The sequence below is a fragment of the Petaurus breviceps genome, unplaced genomic scaffold, assembly GCF_028583685.1.
Source record: "Petaurus breviceps papuanus isolate PSGF00001 unplaced genomic scaffold, PetGlider_PUasm1.0 90847, whole genome shotgun sequence".
NCBI lineage: Eukaryota > Metazoa > Chordata > Mammalia > Diprotodontia > Petauridae > Petaurus > Petaurus breviceps.
The window spans coordinates 1050731-1076395 of NW_027187360.1; the positions used below are offsets into that span (position 1 = coordinate 1050731).

Sequence of the window (25665 nt, forward strand, 5' to 3'; positions counted from 1 at the left end):
TCAGGTCCTCTGACTCCAAGGCCAGTGCTCCATCCACTTTGACACTCAGCTGCCCCTAGAGTTGGATGAGATCTTAAGAGATAATTCAAATTCAGTCCAGCTCCCTCATCTCAGGACTACAGAAAATAAGCCTCAAAGAGTGGTTGTGTAACACGTAACATGATGCAGTGAGAAGGGAACTAACTACATTTGGAGTTAAAGGATCTAGGTTCAAATTCTATCTCTGGTCCCTTTTAGTGACAGTGTGAGCTGGGATAAGTCACTTAACTTCTCAAGTTCTCAGTTTCCTCATCTTTAAAACTGGGCAAAGGGAATTGGACTAAATTATCTCTAAAGTCTATCTTCAATTCTAGAACTGAACCTAAAAATTCAGTTGGAGGCAGGTTTTTCTTCCCACTAAGCAATCACAATTTACGGTGTTCTTTAGCAACTAATTAAGCTATTTTACCTACTATGACTGAAAACCGTGAGGGGTTAGGGGATCTGAGCTAGCAAAAGGAGATAAGATTAGGCAGATTTTGCTGCTCAGTATCCTTCCACGTGATCTTTCTCTCTCTCCCTCCCCCCTCTCCTCTGTCTCCCAACTCTTTCTCTAACTCTCCATCCTTCTCTCTCTCCCTCCATCCTTCCTCCCCTCCTTCTTCTTTCTGTCTCTCTTCCCCTCACCATCCCAGTTTCAGGTGAACATATGATTCAACTGGGGGGGAGGGAGAGAGAGCAATCCCCCCCCAAAAGACTAGAAAGAACATAAAATCAAATAATTTTTAGAGCTGTGAAAAAGGCCTAAGAGATATCTAATTCAAGCCTCTCATTTTACAGACCAGAAAAGTAAGGTACAGAACAAAGAAGAAGCTTGCCCATGTGACACATATCCATGGTCTAAGATTTTTGTTCTTATCTTAACACAAACCTTTAGGCCAAATTCTATTTCAAGTTACAAACTACAAGCAATTCCCACTGGAGTGGGGGTTAGGTACCTGTTATCAGAAAGGTAGAAACTTAATAGGTCATACATTTGTCAATACCAAAGAGCCAGAAATGAAGGAATTTTGGGAGAAAAATTAAAGAGTTTGGGGTTTTTTAGGGGGTTTCTCCACTGAATTAGACGTCTTAGAGACATAATGACCATTTTTTTTCTGGATCAAAAATCAGGGCATATGGTCTGATGAAAGTTGTTCCTTTTACAAAATTTCATTAAGAACACACTTGCTTTTCTTGAAATCAGTACTATACTGGAAAAATCCAAGACACATGGCTGCCATATATAGAGAAAGGTATAAAATGAAACATTTTTTCTAATGTTTTTTTTTAATCCTTCAAGATTTATTCAGTTTTTATTTTGAAGACCTCCAATGAGAAAGAACCTATGCCAAGGACATTGTAGATAAAATGGCCTTGTCTAAGTGCTGCGGACCTTGGAGAAAGAAAGACCTGAATGGAAGAATAACCTCCCCCCGTGTGTCCTCAGGGAAATCACTTCACCTCTCAGTGGTGTTCCCAAAGCTCCAAAAGCTAAAGGTAAGGTGCCCACCTGTACAGAGTCTGAGGGAGTTTCTTCTCCCAGCAGTTCACCATACCAGTGAAATCATAACCTCTATCCCTACTCCCACGTTTTGAAGTTTATGAAATAAAACCTCACAAGTATCCTGTGAGAGAAGTAGTAGGAGCATTAATGCCCCCTCATTCATCCTCCCCTCAAAAAAAATATAAGTAAACTTGAAGATGATACAGGTCTGTCCAAGGTCAGAGAGCTAATAAGGATCAAATCATAGGATCTAAACAGATCCAGCATTCCAGCCAGGACTTCAGAGGCCACTGGAAAGGGTAGTTCCTTTTTCTGTGCCTTGATTTTCTCTTCCGTAAAACCCATATCTTCTGACTCCGATTACAAAATCATTTTCACTGTATCATGCTGCTCTCTCTGTGGATCGAAGATTGGGCTTGGAATCAGGATGACTTGGGTACAAATTCCACCTCAGACACTTATGTAACCATGAACAAGCTGGTTCACCTCCCTGAGACTCCGGTTTTTCATATGTAAAATGGGGATAATGATATGTGTGTCCCCTACTTTCCAGAGATGTTATGAGGATCAAATGAAATTATATGTAAAGTGCATGGTGAGCCTTAAAGAGCTAAAAGGGGCCCCCCAAAAGTCTTAATGCCACTCTGAAGCTACTGAAGCTTAGAACAGAATGAAGACTTTGGGGAAACCCTGTATAAATGACAGTTTCTCGTTATGATTAGCACCAGTCAACAAGCACTGATTTATCAGTCCCTTCCTATATGCCGAACACTGTGCATTCTTTGTCATCCCGGTGTTTCTCAGTGTTCCCAAATCTCAAGTGCCTTATAAAATTTGAAGGGCTAAAGAGATGGGAGTAAATTTAAATTAGAATACTGCACAAATAAGGTCTAGAAATCTCCTACCAAAGATGTCCATAATCAATCAACAAGTAGCACTTAGGCCTTAATGCCTTACCTCTGTTGATTCCCGCCAGTTTATCCGGTATATATCTGGTCTTTACAAGATCCTTAATTTGCATGTTGTCCCCTCCCCCCATTAGACTAGAAGCTCCCCCGAGGTAGGAGCTGGTAAACTGGGGGTGGGGAGGAATGCCTTTCTTTACATCTCCAGTGCTTAGCACATAGTAGGCACTTAAAACTCTAGCTGACTTGCCTTGATAAATATTTATGTATTTATTAAGTGCTCACTATACACTAGGCACAGTACAATCTCTAATCAAAAGTTTACAGTCCAACATGAATGAGAGTCCTGCTGTGTGCTCACTGTTTGCTTCCCCCATATTACCTTCCCCTCCCAAAAAAGAATTTTTAAAATATATTTGAGAGAAAAGATGAACTGAGAGCAGACCTCAGAACTAGGATGACCTCAGTTTAAATACAGTCTGACAGATAACACAGATTATGGAACTCAGAGCAAACCTAAAGACTGTTACATTTAATAATAACAGCCAGCATTTATAAATCACCTATCATGTGCCCAACACTGTGCGAAGGGCTTTACATATATTATCTCATTTGATCCTCACAATAACCCTGGGAGACAGGTGCTATCATTATTCCCATTTTAGAGATAAGAAAACTGAGAAAAGGTATGGATTTGCAGTGACTGAAGTGCTTTCCTCCTGAGGAAATTTCCCCCATACTGATTAAATTACACTAAAACAGCGTTTAGTCCCACCCTGTACATGTTACATGTGTAGATACATTTAAGTATGTACACATACATGCACATACACGTACATATGCCTATATGCCTATACATACACATACATCAGAGGCTCACAAAGCGTTAATGTGTAGGAGGTGCTACTTCTAAAAAGAGTGACTCAGGGACACAGCATGGGGAAAGCAGGATGAGACAGAATATTTTCCCCTAACAACATTCAAACACTATCTCATGAATCTGGAAAGCCTGTTGGGTATGGAGTACTAACTGGAAGAAGAGAGAGTCATGTGAGCTTAGCTCTGCACTGAGACCAGAAACCGCTTTCAATTAAAAGCACAATTCCATTTCAAAATGCTCTTTCAAAACTTAAGTAAAGCCTTGACTTTCCAAGTGGCCTAACATCAACCCCAGTTATTAACAATGCAATCGTGCAAACCTTCCACTTCTGCCCCAAAGCAAAGACTGGTCTCCCCCTCAGCTAAAGAGGGCAAGGGAATTAGTGCTAAAAACCACATTCACCATCTCGCTCCATCGGCATCTCGTCTCCTTTGTTCTTTAGTCTTCTCTCTCTGTCGTATGTGGTAGAGGAACGTGGGTGCTTCTGGGCTTTTGATTAATGGAGCTGGGTTGTTTTTGTTTTGTTGTTCTTGCTGTATTTAAATGGTGTTCACATGTGCCTGTTCAAGTCTGAACCAGGACAGAACACCAATGTATGTTCCAAAATATACATTTGTTTCCTGGCTCCTACACTGAAGCAGCATTTGCTTCCCTTCCACTACAAGCAGGCCCTGTGAAGCTCATATATCAGGCTCCTAGCACACACAGCTCCCTTCAGATCTACAGCAGACACCTCCATTTCATTGACCATCGGGCATTCCTTCCCCCACATCCGCCTCTGGGATCACACACAGACTCCTCAGAGCTCTTAGCTCTCCAGCCCAGGAAATGACGCATCATTACTGGGAATTGTTTTAGTCTTTCAGGCTGGAAAAGACAGGCCTAGTGATTACCACTCACAGCCCTGGGCCTGTAGTAGATTTTTGGGTGTCTTAAATTCCTTAATGCTGTTGACAGCACAATCGTCTGGACCATCTCCTATGTGGTAGCCAGTAATAAGCCTGGATAAAAGAAGAATGATAACAAACAGCTACTGAAATCATTGGGAGAAGGAGGGTGGAGGGGAGGAAAGTGTCAAAGACAGTTGCTAATATAGCTGAACAGACCTGGCTCTAAGCCACAATTTGTGAGACCTTGACTTGTTTACTGATCACGGCTCCTATAAAGCCGATTCTCTGAACAATATTAAGATTTAGAGTGGGAAGGGGACTTAGAGGTGATCTTGTCTATCCCCTTCACAAAGAAAATGAGGCCCAAAGGAAGTACCCAAAAAGTGACACAGATGGTCAGTCAAAACTGGGATTCAAAAACTCCAGTCCTTTCCCCCAAAGCCAACACACTTTCCACTATATTACACCATGAAACTTATTAGCATATTTAAATTTCATTTTTAAAAAGGATTCTCTAGGAGACTATCCATTCTTCACTGTCCAGGTTTCCTTCTAATTTCCCTCCATCATGTCCCTGACAAACACAGGCTTTTCCAGCTGCAAGCAACCGAGTTTACCCTCTATCCATCATCACAAAGTATTTCCACAAATAAGTACCAGTTCCACACTTGTAACCCAGAGCCCATTTTGTGAAACTGGACAACCCTGAGATGAGTCTAAGAAACAAAATAAGCACATGAAAGCCTTCAGGGCTTGCTCGCTCTATTCCAAATGAATTTACAAACATACTACATCTACAGGAAAGCACGGTTCCCAGGATGAAGCTCGAGCATAAGCACAGAACCCAGATATTATTGGACCATCAGGTATAAATGAAGAGATTGCACTTGGGGTAATTGCTAACACTCTCCATTGCCTACTTCAAACACGACCACATGCTGTTCTCTAGGGCAACAAAGCAGAAAACAGTTAATAATTTCAAAGCATTTTTTTTTAAAGACCCAGAGAGCAGGGTACCCAAACAGGACATGCTACTTAGAAGCAACAGAATCCTCCCAAGCCAATACTTAAAACTATAATGAACCAAAACCCCAGAAATGCCTGGGGGAAAAAAACAGAAAGGGGGGAGGGGTATAGAGGGAGGCGGGGAAAGCAGAGGGAGAGACAAAGCCCCAAAGAGAAGCAGGCCCCAGCCAAGTTAAACACGTGCAAAAACCTGGAGCCTTACAGTTCTTTAGGAAGCCCTGATTTTCTACGCTATAATCCTAGATATTTCAAAACAAGCCAAATCACACTAAAGAGAAGCTATTTTAGAGAGCCACCCTGTATCACAGCCTTCACAATCTCTGAAACTAGATACCCATGTTTCTGGAAATGGGGGTTTTTATTTAAGGTTCCCAAAGCTAGCATGTAAAGCTATCTCTCCCTGCTTGGCACATCTTCTTCCAGAACAGATATAACTGATCTCAAACCCAATCAAGCTTCAATATCAAGAACCAAACTCTTCCATGTGAAATTCTCATCGAGATCAATGAAAGGTCCCAAGTCTTCTCTCAGGGTTGGAGTATGGAGAAATAGTCAATTTCCAAATGTGAAACAGACATTAGGAAATACGCAACTGGGGGGGGGGGGGGAGGAGACCGGCAGGGACAAGATCCAGAGGAAAATATAAATCCAAAGCACAGAAGGCCAGAAACCCAAAACCCAGTGAAAAAGCACTTACCAGCCATTTAAAAATTAGGTGGGTGATGGTCAGCAGGCACAGCCACATCGGAGGAGGGCTTTCAAGAGGCTTCTGCTTGCAGGCTTTTTCCCCGGCTGGCTTGTTATTAGTGAGAAGGCCTCTCCCAGGGAGGAGGAGGGAAAGGAGAGGCTGGGAGTTATCTCCTCCTATTGCTGCGACTGCTTTCTCTTATTAGGTTCCCCACTGGTGCTAGAATCCCACCATCTCTTTGCAATGTCCTGTGTACAGTGCAGCCAAAGTGGCCTGGCCCACCAAAGCCGTCTAGAGATATTTGCTATAGCGGTAATCTATCAAACATGACAGCAGTTCAGTTCAGATTAAAGGCTTTGTTGCAATTCACAGCAACAGGCCTATTTGCACCAAATGCTATACATGCAACAGAATATAAACTGTCCTACTCATTAATGCAAGGAAGAGCTGCAGCATGATCAATGCTTCTGTAAATATGGCATGTCTCTTGGCCATGCTAGTTAGGAAAAGGGCACCATCTTGTGTGCTCTCAGAATGTAACCCAAAGGAGCTTCTTCCGCTGGAATGTCAGCCAACAGGAACTCAAACGGAACAGCAAGGACAGAGCCCACACCAGCCAGGGTCAGAAAGCTATTAAGGGGCATATTCACATGCAAAAGGTGAAAACAGGAGAACCAGCTTTGCAAGACTGAGGGTGTTGCAAGTCTGGGGAAATGAGGCTGATTTGCAAACGAATTCCCGGCTGCTTCTGGACAATTGCTAGACCAGAATGAAAGAGGTTTTTCAACCAGGTCTCTAATCTTTAGGATGAAGCCTTAGGAAACTAGGGGACATCACTACAGGAATTTCCTGGTTGGGGCAGAGCCAGGTTGTGTGGAATTTTACATGCAAAATAAAGGGCCTCCCCAAATCCCAGATACATGCAGTCTTTATTTCTGCTTGTGCCCTGCAGGTCTGGCTCAGTGCAATTTATTTACTTGTTTTTAAAAAGTAGTTAAAATCAGGCCAAATCATGGTGAAGAAAATGCTGTACAATTGGTTACAAATAATTCCAAGTTCACTAGTTTTGGAGTCTTAACTACCCGTAGACGGAATCCCTCTCTGCATTATTTATCAGCTCCCTAGGAACCCCCAGCATTCTGATAAAACACAAAGACTGCTCGAGGTGTACAGCCGGCAACATTCCAGAGCATTTGACCAGCAGGAATGCTTCACAAACAAGAAAAAGGTTCTGTTTAAGGAATGGGGATGGGGGGAGTCAGAGAAGGGAAAAAAGCTACAAGAGAGGGGAGGTGAGAAAAGAGGGGCCAGTGACTCTTTAAATTAAGAGGAAAACACAGTCCAAGGCCTTGCTTTCCCCCAAAGCCTACCCATGCCAAAGAAATTTTCTAAAAGGCGACAAAACATGTTTCACCTGTCCCACCTCCAATCTTATACTTTATTCATTGGCCCTGAGTGGGGAAGATCATTTTCATGGCCTACAGTAAACCACCCTGGGTTTGAGTCTCAGCTTGAACTTTCAAGGAGTGTCAAGTCAACAAGCATTTATTAAACTCCTACCACAAGCCAGGCTCAGGGCTAGGCTGGGAGATAACAAAGATGGACAGCAGACACGCCCTGCCTCGGAGCCTACAGTCTACAGGGGTGGGAGGGAGGGGAACAAGATACAGAGAGAATAAATTGGAGATAATGTGGTAGGAAGGCAGGAAGATGGCGGCTCCTGGCAGAAGGGGGGATGACAACTGGGGCCTTCAAGGAACTTGAGGAAGACAGGGTACTGTGTGACAAGTCAAGAAAAGAACCCAGGACTCTATCACCACCAGATCGTGTGCTTTTTGCACAATACATAATCTAATATGTTAATTATTACATGTAATATATAAAATTAATTTCTCTGGGCCTTAGCTCCACTACTCCAAAATGATAATGACGATGCAGATAAGAATAGTAACTGATAGTTGCTGTAAAGCCATAAATCCCTATTAAAATGTGAGCAGTGACAATTATTACTACATGATACCTCTTGACATTGTGATATCATTGGTCCTCTTCAAGAACATAAAACCTCTACCTCCTTTAAAGAGAAAATATGGTGGGACAGCTAGGTGGCCCAGTGAACAGAGGAGCACTGGCCCTGGAGTCAGGGGAACTTGAGTTCAAATCCGCCCATAGACACTTATTAGCTGTGTTACTCTGGGCAAGTCACTTAACCCCAACTGCCTCCTCTACCCCCCTCCAAAAAAAAAAAAAAAAAGAGAAAATATGACACAGAAGAGTGACATCACAAGCTCTGGGTTCAAATTCCAACTTTGGCCCTTAACAGTTCTTTGGCCATAAAATAAGTCATTTCAACTCTGGACTTCAGGTTACTCATCTATAAAATGGGAAGAATAAAAGTGGTACTAATCCTTGTGATTATTAAATGAGATGATATGTGTAAAACATTTTGTAAACCTTAAAACCACAATGAAAACACATCAGTTAGTAGCAGTACTACTAGGGTGATGGGGTCCTTCTCTGGTTTAGAACTTTGCTTCATTCCATTCATTTCAAACATCTACAATCTACTAGAGACAAGTGCTTGTACTAGATTCTAAGAGGGAAGAAACTATAGCAATGCACAACTTGAATAGTCATCTTTATCTCTATATAAACAGAAATTATTGTGAGAGATAGCAAAGGTTTAAGTTTCCATAGGCCTCAGAACAAGGAAATGAAACTTAAAAGGAAACACTAGCCTTCTTCTCATTGGTTGTTGTCCCCCCCCCCCAAATTTGGTGTGTCTGTGTATACATATATATATATATATATATATGTAAAGGATTGAAGGATGTTTCCTTCTGATTGGGTAGAAGGGTCAAATGAATAATTATGATAATAAAGGATTGTCAACTGTAACTCTCATTGGCTATCTCCAAATTTGGTGCATAACAGGGGATTGGAAAACTCCATCCTCTGATAGAACACTAATTCACAAATAATTATGGTAATGAAGGATTGGGATTGCTTTTCAGCTGATTAGCTTGAGATTGTAAACCCATCTCACTAAGCGATGGGGAGACCTGACAGGGGAGTGGACAGGGCTAAGATTAGGATAACAAAAGCCTTAAACTTCTGCAATTTGCACTCCCTGGCTGAAGCCCCTTGCACTAGGAAGGCTGTGCCCTTTCTCGTGAGAAATAAAGACCTTTTCTGATCTCCAACTCAGACTCCAATTTTAAAAATCTGGCAGTGGCTTCTATCCCATACATTATGGTGAAGGGTTCAAATAACCTGATATAAATTTGTGATTCAAAGTTTGTTTAAAAAATAATTACTCTCCCCTTAAAAAGGGGGGGAGGGGTGGCTAGGTGGCACAGTGAATACAGCACCAGCCCTGGAGTCAGGAGGACCTGAGTTCAAATTTGACCTCAGATACTTAACACAAAAAACTAGCAATGTGACCCTGGGCAAGTCACTTAACCCCAACTGCCATGCCTTCCCCCCTCCAAAAAAGAAAAAAAAAGGGGGGAGTATGAAAGATTGTGTTGGACATGTAAATCCCCCATACATCAAAAAGAGGATGATTATTAACCAACATTAAGGCTGCATATTCATTTGTGTTCTATGGTTATTTCTCAAGCCCTTTCTAAAGGCCCACCATTCACCCACCATACACCAGGCACTTCTCTAAGCTCTAGAGAATGCAAAAACAAAAGACAGTTGCTACCCTCAACTAACTTCCAACCCTACTGGAAAACTATGGCTTCACAGATGAGCAAACACAAAATGGGTAACAAAACAAATACAAAGTAACTTCTGAAGGTGAAGACATCAGCAATGAAGGGAATCAGAGCTGGGTTACCATGTGGAGTTTTGTTGTTGGTATCAGCACTTTATTTGATCCTTGAAAATAGAAACATTAAGAGGGGGTACAGAGCAGCAGACAGAACAGGGGCCCTAGAATCAAGAGGACCAGAGCTCCAATTCATCCTCAGACACTTATTAGCTACCTGACCCTGGGCAAGTCACCTAACTGCAATTGCCTCCAAAAACAAAAGCAAAGAAAAACTCAGTAAAGAGCGGCAGTATTCTTTCTTTTTTTTTCTTTTTGGAGGGGGGAGGGTAGGACAACTGGGGTTAAGTGACCTGCCCAAGGTCACACAGCTAGTAAGTGTTATGTGTCTGCAGCCACATTTGAACTCAGGACCTCCTGACTACAGGGCTGGTGCTCTATTCACTGCACCACCTAGGCACCCCAGGGGAGAGTACTGAAGGAAGAAAAGAGCCTGTATAAAGGCAGGGAGATGGGAGATAGCAGTTTAATAGAAAGACCCCTACCTAGATCTGGGCTAAAATCCCTCTTCTGACACTTACTAACCCTGTGTGACCTTGGACAAGTGATTTAACCTCTTGGTCTCAGTTTCCCCATCTGTAAAAATGAGGAGACTGAATTAGACAGCCTCTAAGGTCCCTTCCAGCTCTGAATCTATAACCTTTTGATCGTCCTACCTGGGGAGCAGCAAGGAAGTCATTTTGATGGGAAAACGGGCTATAAATGACTTCTGAAAACAGTCTCACTCCTCTGCATTTCCACCTGTGCCAAGCCCTGGGTAGCAGGTGGTTGGCTGGTGAATATTTGTTAATGATTAATGCCCAATTCTATTCTGAACACACAATTAAAACAGAGGAATGCACCCCCCAGCTTAGCTCCCCTCAGAATTGTAAGCTATAGCAACCCTAAGACTCAGAGCAGAAACAACAGTTTGAACTCATGCCTCATCAAGCGACCGAGAAAAGTGAAAGAATCATAAAAACCTAAAACATCAGAGTGGAAGGTAAAGACGGCAACAAGGACACTTACTTACAGAGCCCTTTAAAATTTACAAAGTGCCGTAGGAATACCGTCTCACCAAATCCTCACAACTCTAGGACCCCATTTTATAAATGAGGAAATAGAGAGAGAGTGGTTGAGTCGACGTGTCCAGGTCACACAGCTAGAAAAATCTTCTAAGACAGAATTTGAACTCAGATCTTCCTGACTCCAGGTTCTGTACTGTATCCACCTAGATGCTTCAAAACATACAATGTCCCAGCTGGAAGGAGTCACAGAGACAATCTAACACAACAGTCTTATTTTTGCAACTGATGTCAAGGGCTAAGATCACACAGTATATTTAATAGCAGGGGTGGGACCAGAACCATTCCATGGACTCTAAGACTCCTGCTTTTTCCATATATTCACTTTACAAAGAGAAAAAAAATTAAGGGGAAGAGAATTCAGTATTATATAGGTGAAGAAACCATCAACAACCCATTTAGGGGCAGGCTCAAAATTTCAAACTCCTCTGTTCCAAAATGTTTTTGGGGATGGAGTTAGAGATAAGATTATTATGTAGCTACTCCATAAAAAGGGGAGAGGGAATAAACATTAATTAAATGCTTACTATGCACCAAATACTGTGCTAAGAGCTTTTCGAACATCATCTCATTTGATCCTTACAACAGGAAGGTAAGTGCTACTACTACTACTACTACCACCACCACCATCATCATCATCATCCCCTTTTACAGTTCAGGCAACTGAGGTAGCCAAAGATTAAGTGATTTGTTCAGAGTCTCACAGCTAGTAAATGTCTGAGACTAAATTTGAAACATAGTCTTCCTGACTCCAGGCCCAAAGCTCCATACACTGAGACACCTAGCAGCCTAAAAAATAAACTCGTTGAGGGTAGGCATTGTTTCCTTCTTTGCATTTTTATCCCCAAACCAGGCACATACAAGGCATTTAATAAATGCTTGTGCTGACTGCTTCCAAAAGGCTAACCTTACAAATTTACCTTAGAAAATTCATTTTTGGGGTGGCTAGGTAGCTCGGTGAATAGAGCACCAGCCCTGGAGTCAGGAAGACCTGAGTTCAAATCCAGCCTCAGACACTTAACACTGACTAGCTGTGCGACCCAGGACAAGTCACTTAACCCCAACTGCCCTGCCTTCCCCAAAAAGCAAAAACAGAATTTTTTTAAATTCATTTTCCTGGGGTAGTTGGTGGCACACCGGATAGGGACAGAGCACTGGCCCTAGAGTCTAGAGGACCTAAGTTCAATTTAGACACTTACTAGCTGTGTGACCCCTGTACAAGTCACTTAATCCCAATTGCATCCAAAAAAAATAAAATAAATTTTTATGATTTCATTTTTTAGGTGCCTTTTTTTCCCCACTTTTTTTTTTTGGAGGGGGGAAGGCAGGGCAATTGGGGTTAAGTGACTTGCCCAAGGTCACACGGCTAGTAAATGTTAAGTGTCTGAAGCTCGATTTGAACTCTGGTCCTACTGACTCCAGGGCCAGTGCTCTATTCGCTGTGCCACCTAACTGCCCCTTCTAGGTGCCTTTTCAATGGGTGGAGGAAGGGCTAGAAGAAGAGAGAGAATTTGAAATGGAAATTTTTTTTTTTAATGCTGAAAATAGAGTTTTTAAAGAAATCATTTTCAGAACAATAGTAGGCCCCAAGGATTCACTAGAGAAAGCCCTGGAATTAGTCAGGAGAGAGAGCCTCTCTCACATGACTTGTTGTTAGAAGAAGGATAGGGCCTGAATTGCTGGTTTCAATGACAGAGGAAACGCCCAAGTGAGGAAATTCCCTCTATCATTGCAGGTGGACTCAGGTGCTACAATGATCCTCCCAAAGAAGTGAATCTGATCACATTACCCCCTCCTCCCAACTCCAAAAACTCCAAATGGTTCCCTATCACTTCTAGGAACAAATATCAAATCTTCCTTCTGTACACAAAACCTTTCCTAACCTGTCCTCTCCCGCCGTGCTAGTCTTCTGGCACCCTGAGATCAGGGATGTGCGGGTCCCCTCGCTGTGCCTTGAACATCACACCCATCCAGCATCTTCACTAGACCACCTTCATGCCTGGAAGGCTCCCCCACACATACACACTCTTCATCTCTGGCTCCTGCCTGCCCTGGGTTCCTTCAAGTCCCAGCCAAAGTCCAGCCTTCCACAGATCCAAGCCCTCTGCTGACTGCCTCCGTGTATCCTGCACTTAGCTTGAAAACAAGCTCTCTCTCCCGTTAAATGAGGAGCTGCGTGAGGGCAGGCACTGACTTTTGATGTCCTTCTTTGTATCCTTAGCACTTCTCTCAGAGCCAGGCCAATCAGCAGGCACTTCATCAGTCTTGACTGACTGACTGACTGACTGACCTGAACCCAGATCTCTGGGTTTTGAAGGCATCTCTGTATCCGCTATGCCATGGCAAATCACTTAACCTTTCTAGGCATCTATTTCTTCATCTGTAAAAAGGACAGTAATACCCATGGTACCCAGCTCACAGCGCTGTTGTGAGGATCAAAGGAGATCATGTACATTAAGGGCTTTGTAAACCTTAAAGAGCCATATAAATGTCAGCTATTATTAATATGATAAGCACACGTATGATTGAAAAAGGAGGTGGACTAGTCATGTAGCGTGAGTAAGAGATAACAGATGGACAGGCTAAGTGCTACACTGAAATCCATGAAATATTAATAGAATGAGAGAAAGGCCGCTAGTGCATTGGGAAAATCCTCTATGGCAGATTTATAGAAAGGAACAGAAAAGATACACAGCAGTGGAAGGTGGGTAGTGTGAGGCTGCAATCTGTACTGGAGGAGAGAGTACCCACGTTGATGGCATCATGGTCCATTAAAGGAGGAGTCACCTAGTTATGCAGAAATGAAAGATTAGAGGGAGGGAAAAAAAAAAACCTTGGCTAGGTCTGAGTAATTCTTCACCATTAACACATGTGTCATAGAGGAAACTACTGAATTTAGAAACAGAAAGACCTGTGTTCCCATAATAGCACCACTACTTAATACCTGTGTGACCTTTGACAAGTCCCTTCCCCACTGGGATTTTGGTTTCGTCATCTGAAAAATGAGGGGGCGAGATTAGATTATCTCTTAAGGTTCCTTCCAAATCTAAATCCAACATTTTCATGATCTATTTCTGAATGAGCCAGCAATGAAAAGAAACAAACACAGCTTTCTCCAAAAAAAACATACCACCAGCCTCTAGGATGTAGACCTCTAGGATTCTTATTAGAATTCTTAGGATCATCACTGAACCCTAATCCTTCCTTCCTGACCAGGCAAATTACTTCCCACTTCAACCCCAAGTCTCCTCATCTATAAAATGAACAATAATAGTTGTTCCACACCATGTCACAGGGTTATTTGTAAGGAAACTGCTTTCTAAACAGTTAAGTATTACATAAATATTGAGTTATTCATATTAGCATTATTAGATCCTTGAGTCATACATTTCTATTGGTCCATAATTCCTATCTCATCTTCTATAAATTCTGCCCAGTGAACTGGTGAGATGGTCCAGTACTAGGGGAATAGCTCTGTAAACAAAACACTCTGGTTGACATGCCCCAAAATCGCCAGCTACCACTTAGGCACATATCAAGAGAGTCAATCTTCCCCATTTGGTGTTTATTTATTTGGTTTTTTTGCTCAGTCATATCCATGACCCCAAGTGGGGTTTTCCTGGCAAAGATACAAGAGTGGTTTGCCATTCCCTTCTCCAGCTCAATTTTACAGATGAGGAAACTGAGGCAAACAGGGTTAAATGACTTGCGCAGGGTCACATAGCTAGTAAGTGTCTGAGGTTGGATTTGAACTCAGGTCCTCCTGACTCCAGGCCCAGTGCTCTATCTGCTGCTCTACCTACTTGCTCCATTTGGTGCTGGCCTTAATCATTCTTTGTCCTCAACATAACACATTCATTCCCTACATCTCCTTGACTTCTAAGGCTGATTCCCCCTACATGGAAAAACCTGCCTTCCTCCTCTCACTGTTCCCTCAGTCCTAGTCATTATTCATTAAGGCTCGGTTTGAATAATGCTGCCTTCTGGAAGTTCTCTCTGACTCCTCATCCCCACAAAGACCTCCCTCCATTATGAACTCAGAATCTCACCATCACAAAAATGGCTGGACTGTCAGCCACGAAATCCACATCACACTTTAAAAAGAGTCTGCACTACAACAATACCTGACGTATTACTCAACCTTTACTTGAAGACTTTTGATGGGGGATCCCTCCACCCCTAATCAGGTCACCCACTCTGTTTGGGGGATAGCTCTAATACTTAGAAAGTTTGGGCCTTACATTAAATTTAACTTTACCTGTTTGTAACTTCTCTACCTATTTTTCCTGGTTCCTCCCTCTGAGGCCCAACAGAACAAATTTAATCTGACACTTATCTGAACAGGACAAAGGAGAATTGAACACACACACACACACACACACACACAAATTTGGTATAGCAATAAACTCAACTAAGAAATAGAATAATCAAGAAGACCCATATGTACAAAAATGTTTATAGCAGCTCTTTTTGTGGTGGCAAAGAAGTGGAAATTAAGGGGGTGCCCATCAATTGGGGAATGGCTGAACAAGTTGTGGTATATGCATGTTATGGAATACTATTGTGCTATAAGAAACAGGAGCAGATGGACTTCATATTTACCTGGAGAGGCTTATACTAACTGATGCTGAGTGAGAAGAGTAGAACCAGGAGAAATTTGTACACAATTACAGACACAACCTATGTGTGATGACCAACTTTGATAGACTGGACTCTTCTCAGCAATGCAGTGATATAAGTCAATCCCAAAAGACTCATGATGGAGAGAAATATGTGCATCCAGAGAAAGAACTAGAAAGAGAACTGAGTTTATATCCAGGTGGAAGCAAAATACCTGATCTTTTTTCTTCTCTTGTTTGGTTTTATGTCCTCTTTACCATTTTTCATTCCATCTGATACAATCCGTCTTTATAACCTGACTAATGTGTAATGTGAAAGTATTTACAGATCCTGTACTTGACTGTATGTCGCCATGGGGGGGAAGGGAGGGAGGGGGACAAAATGTGAAATTCAAGGAATTATGGAATTGAATTCTATAAACTAAGAGGAAACAAATTAATTTAAAAAATTAAAAAATTTTAAAAAATTATCTGATTTTTAAGCAGAAAAAAACAAATAGCATCAAAACAATGACCAATGACATTTCCAGAGGACCAACCAATGATGAAGCATATTACTAACCTCCTGACAAAGAGAGTATAAAGAATGGGACATACATTTTCAGATACAATCAGTGGATATTTTGCTTGACTCTACTTATTTCTTACAAAGGAGGATTTTTTTCATTTTCTTCTGTTTTAAATATGAGACCAGTAAGCGATCTGCTGGGGAATGGGGTATAGTGAAAGGCAATGCTCTCCCCAAAAATGGGGAGAGAAAAGAGGGTCACTGAAGCATTTTTTTAAAAACGCACAAGCAGAATGGAAGGTTATCAGAATTTAGCTTTGAAACAAATACGTTGAATTTGTCCTATTTTTTTAAACGAGCCATACATAATAGAATTATGGTTTCATAATCTTTTTCTGTTCTTTTTATATGGAATATTGATTGAGTTTTATCAAGTTTAAAATCACAAAAGAGAAGTACTCTAAGAGTGGCCCTTCCATGGTCTTTGATCCTAAGGTCCCACTGCTAACCATGTACCCCAAAAAGGTCAAAGACAGAAAAAAAAATCCTATAGATAGCAAAATACTCAAAGCAACACTTTTGGAAGTCAACAAAGAACTGGAAACAATGTGTCTTTTTTGAGATACAGCTAAAAACAAGTTGTAGTTCATGAATTTGATGGAATATTACGTCAAATATGAAGAATTCAGAGAAACATAGGAAGACAAACTGATGCTGAGTGGTGAATTAAGCAGAATAAGGAAATCAATATACAAAATGACAATGGTAATTATGGAAAAACCAAAAAAAAAAAAAAAAGAAGAGAAAACAAAAGAAAAGCAACTAAATGCTGTATAATTATAATAACCAAGCCCCAGGAGAAGAAATATGACTCTAGTTGCAAAGGTAGGGAACACTATGGATGTGGAATATGTTTCCTCTTGTTAGATTATTTTTTTATCTCTCTCTCTCCCCCTCCCCACCTTTCTCTTTCCATGTAATTCTTTCTTATAAGAGATGGCTCAATGGATCAAAGAAGGCTATTAAGAAATAAAATTTCTATCCAAAAAGGATATCAACAAAAATTAGATTTGTTTTGAAAAACAGGTATTCCTGAAATATATACTCTTAGCTTGACTGGCTATAACAACAGAAATAAGAAAATCTGGGCTTAAATTAGTTACATGCATGGTATTTATTGCCTCAACACCTAAAGAAGAAGCCTGTAAACTGCTCCATCTTTTGTCTCCCCTAAAGGATACTTGAGCACTTAATACAGGTATTGTTATGCTATTTTGCAGATGGAAGCACTAAAGCTTAAAGAGGAAAAGTAATTAACACCCCCCACCTCACCCCCCATTACAGAGCTAATAAGCATCAGAGCCAGGATTCCAAATCTGGTGCTCTTTCATGAACAAAAGCTTTCAGTTCAATAAACATGTATTAAGTGCTTACTGTGTACTATGGTAAGCATAGAGGGTACAAAGTCAAATTACATTCGATTGGGATTTTCAACAAATATACAGATTAATTAATACAAGGTAATCTGCAGAAGGCACAAACACCAGAGGAAGAAGCATTAATGGGGAAAAATTCTATCAGGAAATAACACAGCAACTCAAATAAGGAAGGATTTCCTACCATCCTTAGTAGTTCCCCATTGCCTGCCTGGTGTGGTTCAAATTGCTCTACCCTGCAATCAAGACCCTCCACTACCAGCAGTAGCAGCAGGCCCCCTTTCCAATCTAATCTCCTATCACTCTCCGCCACAAGTTAACTAACTGCTACTCTCCATCCCCAGGAGGCGCCCTCCACTTTCCTGCCTTGGGGCATGCAGTGTGTGCTCCTTCCTCTCTCCCTCATTAGCCTGCTGAATTTCTAGTCCTCCATTAAGGCCCAACTCAAATAAAATCTACTTGCATGAAGCCTTCCTGGATTGGCCAGTCATTACCGAATTTTTCCCTCCTGGACCATAAAACATTTTGTTTTGTAGAACTCTCTTAATATATCCATTGTACGATATTGTGCATTATGAAAATCACCTGTTAAGAGTGTCTGATCCTCCTACTCCATTAAGGTAAGAACCAGGTCCTATCTAAATCTTGTCTCTTCTTCAGAAGCAAAATTATTTTGCACGTGACAAACATCAAGGTCAACTTGGGTTTCAATTCTGACTCTAGTTTGGCTTTTTGGAGGGGAGAAGGCAGGGCATTTGGGGTTAAGGGACTTGCCCAAGGTCACACTGCTACTAAATGTTAAGGGTCTGAGGCCAGATTTGAACTCAAGTCCCCCTAATTCCAGAGCCTTTGCTCCATTCACTGTGCCACCTAGCTGCCCCTTACCTTTCTATTTTTAAAAAAAATTAACAGAAATCTCACCCAAATCTCACTGACAAAAGAAAAACAAATCCTTATAACAAATACACATAGGCTATGTGTGCGTGTTTGTATATGTATTGTACATTTCTATATGCATACCTGCTAGGTGTTACAGTGTATGCTTGCATCTGTTTTGATGTTTGTTTTGTGTTCGCGTGTTGCACGTTCTATTGTGCACTGATCTCCACGTGTTTGGGTGCACGTCCTGTGTGTGTGTAAACACATTTGTCGGCAGATACACATGTCTCATCCTGCATTCTGAGTCCATCCCTCCTGTCAGGAGGTGCGTAGCACATTTCACCGACGGTCACCTGGAGTCACAGATGGTCACCACACTGATCAGGGCTCTTATTGCTTTCAAAGTTGTTTTTGTCGACAGTGTCTCTTCTTGCTATCTGGGCCACTCAGAGCAAGTGACTTCTTCTCTCCCCCGGGCCTCAGTTTCCTCATCTGTAAAATGGGGCGGCTGACACAAAAGCCAGCTAAGACCTCGTCTAGCTCTAGGGCTTCAATTCTATGAGTAATAATTGAGCCGTTTATCAACAGAACCGCAGGTCTGGGGGGAAGACAGCCCTGGCCCATCGCTGCAGGTGTTCAAGTGGAGACTGCACAGTACCCTGCCATCCCTCCAGGAGGCCGATTCTGAGGGGATTCCAGTTTAGACAGAGTGTTGGCTGGATCACCCTTCAAGCTCTGCGACCCTTTGATTCTAGCTTCAGGATGAGTTGATATATAAAGTAACTCTGGGCTTTACAGAGAATATTTTCTAATATCCCAAACAGAACACCAGCTTTACCCAGAGGACCCCAAGCTTGTCTTCACACCTGGTCCTCCAGATTTCACATACTTGTTCCAGCATGAAACTTAGCATCTACAACTCTGCTTAAGATATCAAACTATCCTTCCCCAAACAAAATGTTAGTGGATTGATTTAGAAGAACAGAATCTTGAGTCAGAAGGCTACTTAGAGAGGTCATACAAACACTATTCCTCTCATTTGCAGATAAGGAAACTGACTTGTCCAGGGTCACACAGCTAAACAGGGGAGAAGATGGGACTAGAACTCAGGTCTCCTGAATCTCAATGTTCTTCCCATATGGTGATAATAATAATTAATAAAAATAATTCGCATGTAAAGCACTTCAAAGTTTGCAAAGTGTTTTTCTATTGATAACCCTGTAAGAGACAGTAATAAATAAATGCACTTTTAACCCCATTTTACATATGAGAAAACTGAGGCTCAAAATAAGTTAATACTTTCCCAAAGTCATACAGCTAAATAACTGGCAGAGTATAGATTCAAACCCAGATCATCTTATTCCAAGACCAGTGCTCTTTTATTACACATTAGCTGCCTCTAACATTGTTCATAGAAAAAGTATAATTGAAATTGTGTATTACATTACAGCATATAACTCAGCTAGCCACAGCAACTCTGTGTTTAAGTTCCAAGGATAATCTTTTACCAAATATTTACTGAGTACCTACTAGGGATAAGACATTGTGCCAAATGCTGAGGGAGCTTTAACAATGAATAAGACTCAGTCTCTGTCCTTGAGGAAGCCACTATTCATGTAAGACCTGAAAGGTCAAAGGAAAAAGAGATCAGCTCTGGCTGGTAGAATGAGGGAAAGGAGGTGGTATTTGAGTTGAGTCTTGAAGTATCAGCAAAATTCCAATGAATTCACAGGGAGGAGGTCATTCCAGCTACAGGGAAGAGAGTAAGCAAAGGCAGAGTAGCAGGTCAGCTTAGGACATCTGGGGAACAGTAGTTACTGTAGTGTAACTAGACCACAGAGGGGGGAAGGAGATAAAGGGGGAGAAAATTAAAAACCCAAAATCTTACGGAAATGAATGTTGAAAACTAAAAATAAATTAATTATATATATTTTTAAAAACTAGAACAGAGGGACAGTAAAGGGAACTGGTATGAAACAAAGCTGAAAAGAGAAGTGAGAACCTCACTATAGAGGTCCTTGAACTCGAGGCTGAAGCAGACTTTATTCAGAAGGCATGGAGAACCATTTTAAGGTTACAGCTTCCTAATGGGTCTCTCGGTCTAAAGTCTCTCCCCACTCCAACCCATCCTCAAAACAGTTGCCAAAGTGCTTTTCCTAAAGTGCAGGTCTGATCATCTCAAGACTCCTCATCTAACCCCACTCTACTCAATAAACACTAATGGCTCCCTGTTATGTCTAGGATCAAATGTAAAATCCTCCCATTTGGCGTCTAAAGCTCTTTATAACCTGACCCTTTCCTATCTTTCCAGTCTTATGCATTACCCCTCTCAATGCACTTGGTCTAGCAATACAGTTCTACTCCCTATCCCTCACACAACACTCAATCTCCCATTTCCATGCCTTTATTTGGGCTGTCCACCTCTGGAATGCCCATTTGCCCTCTCTTCCTTTCTCCCCCTCCTCTTTCTTCTCCTTTGTCTTCTTTCTCCTTCTCCTCCTCCTCCTTCTTCCTTCTCCACCTTCTCCTTTCCTTCCTCCTCCTCTTCCCCTCCTTCTTCTTCCTTCTCAAACTTCTCCCTCTTCTCTTCCCCTCCTTCTTTCTTTTCTTCCTTTTCTTCTCCTTCCTCCTCCAACTCTCTCTCCCTCCCCCTCTCCCCTCTGTTTCTCTCTTTATCTTTCTCACTATCAGTGTATCTCTGTTTTTCTCTGTCTCTGTCTCCTTATCCCCCTCCCTGCCTTATAATTACTGGCTCAAATGTCACCTTTACAGTGCATTCCCTGCTGTTGCTAATGCGACCTCACAAGTTACCTTGTATCAATTTCATCTATATCTTATATATTCCTTATACATACATGTGCCTTCATTAGAATATAAACTCCTAGTGGGAAAGGACTCTTCGCCTTTTATTTGTAATCCTAGTGCTGAGCTTAGGGTATCGTAACTGCTGTTGATTTATGATTATTGAACAAAGGTGTAACACAGAAAGATGAATCTGGCAGCTTAAGGCAAGAAATAGGATATGGGTAAACCAAGAGGCTGTTATAATACTCTGGGCAAGAGGCAATAAGCACCTGAAATAGGTGCTAGTGAGGCCTGGGAGACGAGCCATTTCAAGATGGATGTAAAATCAACAGAAGGTGGCAAACGATTTTGAGGGAGAGGGAATATTCAAGGAAATGCTTCTAAGTTTGCAAACAGAGGTGACTGAGAGGATGGTGTCTTTAATGGGAAAAGGAAAGGGTCAGGAGGTGGAGCCATTTTTAGGGAAAGATACATTATTAGAAAATTATCTTGAAAATAAGCCCCAGGGGGCAGCTAGGTAGCTCAGTGAAACTACAGCACAGGCCCTGGAGTCAGAAGGACCTGACGGTAGGTGGCACAGTAGATGCAGCACTAGACTTGGTCTTGGGAAAACAGAAGTTCAAATCTTGCTTCAGACACTTAGTATTTGTTGTGACCCTGTGATACTATTTGTGTGACCACTTACATTTGTTGTGAAACACTTACTATTTTTACTATTTATTGTGACCCTGTGAACTATTTGTGTGACCGCTTATATTTGTTGTAAAAAACTCCATTTGCCTCAGTTTCCTCAATTGTGAAATGGGGAAAATAACAACCTCTACCTCTCAATATTGTTGCAAGGATAAGATGAGATATTTGTAAAGTGGTTTTGCACATGCTATGACACTATATAAATGGGAGCTATTGGGGGCCACTTCCCACATCTAAATATCCAGCCCTAATCTCTGTCCTGAACTCCAGTACGACTGCCAACTGTACTGCATGACAGACCTATCCATCCAGATCTTCTTTCCACATCTCAAACTCAACATGTCCAAAACAGAATTTATATAAAACTCTTCCACCACCAAATCCACACTTGACCATTTTTAATGAGTCACCCTGAAGTCAAGTGTGACTGAACCTGACTCTTCCACTGCCCTCACCTCCAATACTCAATCAGTTGCCACATCAATTCTATCTCCAAACATCTCTCATGCCCACCCCCTTTCTCTCCACTCACACTTACAGCCTCTTCCCTAATGAGGGCCTCTCAAGCTGTCTATCGCAATACTTCCTAACTGGTCTCACTGTTGTCAGTCTCTCACCATCCTCCACACAGCTCCCAAATCAGTATGTTTAATTAGAAGACCAATAAAGTCTCCCCTCTCTGAAATCTTAACATCATAAATAGAGCTAAAGTGGCCCTTCATTCAAGCCCCTTGTTTTTTACAAATAAGGCAACTGAGGACAAAGAAGGTTGTGACCTGCCAAAGGTCACACAGGTGTAGTAAGTGCCAAGTTGATTCTGACTCCCTATCTTTTCTAGGATAAAAAGCCTAGCATTTAAAGCCTCCCCAGTCTGGCTCTTTCCTCACTTGTAAGTCTAATTTCCCATTACTGCTTTTCACATACCCTTGGTTCCAGTCAAACTGGATGACTAGTTATTTCCTACAAACAATATCTGCTCTCCCAAAGAGGAATTCACCTACACTGGGCTTCAAAATACCCAATAAGAGAACACCCAACTAGCAGTTGCTTGCCAAAATAGTTAAAGGCTCAGCTCCACTGATGTGGTGAGAAAAGCACTCTATTTGGAGCCAAAGGTTCAAAAGTCTGACTCTACCATTACGTGAGTGACCTTGGGCAAATCACCAAATCTCTCAGGAGCTCAGGTTCCTCATCTGTAAAACAAAGGAATACCACCGAAGATGAAGTAAGCTACCCACCTCTGGATGGGGGATGGAGGGAAAAGGTGATGGTGATGAAATCAAAGTACAGAATGAGATACGCATTTTTGTGTCAACTATGTGGGCTTTTCTGCTCTGCTTTGTCCCTTAAAATGTTCTTTGCTTTAGTGTTTATTAAATTCAAAATAAATAATTTTCTTAATGAGGGGATTGGAATAAATGACTTCTAAATTCCCTACCAGATTTAAATTTCTTATCCTATTTTTCATTGTATAGCTATCCAAACTTCTTGGATAATGAAAGATGTGGCTAAGGTCAGAGGAACATATACATAAAATTATATTGTAAATTCTGCTATTTTTTTTTAACTGAAGAAATTTCCAGCAATCTCACAAAGCCCTAGTAAATGGAATTATGGTTCATTTTGTTGAAAGGATTGTTTGGGGGAATGAGGAATGAAAGAACCCATTTGTTGCAGCCTCTTAACTAAGTGTTTTTCCCTGAAAATTGATACAAGGTATATATATATCTCACAGCTCCTTTATAAACAGCCCTTTTGTGAGATGGCATTTTTAATTTACATATGACAATTAGAACTCACATCCTGTGCTAATTAAAGTTTGAGGCCACTTAGCAAATTGCTGTAATTGTGCATACTCTAATGTGATTTCCATCTCTTAAAGCAAATCTATACCCTGCAAATTTTTGAATGTCAACAACATTGTTCCTGATTTATAAATGTTATGTTATGTTTTGTTTTTGTTTTTGTTTTACATCTGCATCTTAGTTCCAGGTGGTACATTTCCTTGTGCTCAGGGTAGGGCCTGAGTCAGAAATTTCCCCTGATTTTTTTTTAATGGGCTTCTGCCTTGGCAACTGCTTTCCAGAACATTCACATGATGCAATGACTGTGGTGAGACACTTGTGGGCAAGTATCAAGATGGAAATAGAAGAAATAGAAGAAATAAGAGAACTGTATCTTATGTCACTCTTCAATGTAGCTAGTGTATAGACCCGTCATTGGCTGTTTTGAGCTAGGAGGATCTTCAGAGTTCATCTAATCCACCCACCATACATTTTACAAAGGAAAAAGCCAAAATGATTTTCCAAGGTCATGCTAACTAGGGCGGACTTGGGCATGGCATGTCACCCGTGACCCAGACCAATGCTCTTTCCATTACAGCCTAATACGTCCCTTGGTATGCCTCAGGGAACATGATCTGACCTGAGATAGAAACTCCATTAAAATCACTCTGCTCTACTGTAGTGTGATTAGCATTTGGCATCTTTGAGAAGAGGAGTGACATCCTATTTTGCCTGAAGACAAAGTCAGCCATATATTCCAGGTAAATCCAAATGCTATAACCCTAAACTAAAGTACAGATCAACTCCAAAAGCTGATTAAATGCCAAGAAGTCCATTTGAAAAGATAAACTTGGACATTCGTCAATTAAAAATGGGGGTAAAGTGGATAGGGAAAGGACCCACACCCTAGGGTCTGACTAACAATAAGTTATGAGCAGAGCAAGGGATGAAGTGAAGAAAATCTGACTATGACTTTACCAAATTCAGGGCAACCTAAAGCCTAAAGTTCTTCCATAAGACAATAAAGAATATGACCACCAACCAATCCTACAGATTAATTTCCAAACCACTAAGTAATACGTTTCCCTCCAAAATAAATTCAGATAAACATGTAAGAGATTCCACAGTCCTAATGCATAACAAAGCATCCAACTGCCTATCTTGGGGAAGCCAGGAGAAGACTGAGGAGTCCAAGGTTGGTGTTTAAATGGCAGGTAGCTAAGAGCTAAACTTATACATCAGACTACTACTTCCACAGACAGCTCTAGCCAATGCAATCATGAAATCTTATACCACTGCCAGGTCCCCATCTACCTAACCTAGGAATCAGTAACATGTGACGCCAGACAAGTACCTTCCCCTTTCTTGACCTTAGCTCCTGACTTTGTAAAATGAAGGATGATCAACAATGGCCTTTATAGTACTAGCAGCTTCTGTTCTAAAGCACAGTTGATACAGTGAAGACAGCACTGGCACTGACTCTGTAGTCAGAAGACAGTATTCAAGTCCCAGCCCTGCCCTTAATTGCCAATGTGACCTTGGGTAAATCACCTAAACTGTCTGATCCTGTTTCCTCATGGGTAAAATGAAGGGTTGGAACTGAGAAGTTCTAAGATCCATTCCAGCTCAAATATTCTATAATTCTGACAGTTCAGGATATTCCCCGGGTCAGAAAGGGCACTAGGCCAGAATGAGGCAAACAACACAGAGTTCCAATAACTTCCCTCCCATACAAGTCTTAAGACTGTAGCCAGTTCCATGAGGCAAATGTCCCAGAAGGCAGTGTTCCTTACTGTAAACGGGGTGAATCCCTTTGTTCTGTGAGTCTTAACCAGAAGCTTCCAAGGACTGTCAGTAAAAGGTCATAAACAAGTAGGATTGTCGGTGTCCACAGTGAAAAGTGGGCAGCAGGGGATGGGAAGGAAAGTAAAAGCTTACCACATGGTACTTGGACCTTTCAGGCAGGGTAGGAGAATGAAAAGATAACTGGCGTACTTCAAATGTGAGTAATTCATAATGGTGGGAAAGGGGAAAGGGCCTCCTGGCCTCAACCAAATGAAGAAGATTCCAAGGAGCTCCCCTCTTCTAGAGGCTCCCCAGAATGTCATCACTTGAGAAAAGCACAGTC

The 25665-nt window shown here is 41.5% G+C and overlaps 1 protein-coding gene across 17 annotated transcripts in view; it reads right to left on the reverse strand.

The window, feature by feature from the left end:
• Positions 1-25665, reverse strand: part of ZMYND8 (zinc finger MYND-type containing 8) — a 540997-nt gene that overhangs the window by 77808 nt on the left and 437524 nt on the right. The window contains exon 1 of one of the 17 annotated variants that reach the window (XM_069072353.1): positions 5924-6711. The exons of 15 other annotated variants lie outside the window; for them this stretch is intronic. In XM_069072353.1, coding sequence (XP_068928454.1) covers positions 5924-5930 — 7 coding nt within the window. In that variant the 5' untranslated portion in view covers positions 5931-6711. Of the gene's footprint in view, positions 1-3712; positions 4878-5923; positions 6712-25665 lie in introns of those variants that run through there. One more of the 17 variants, XM_069072351.1, reaches the window with a different exon arrangement.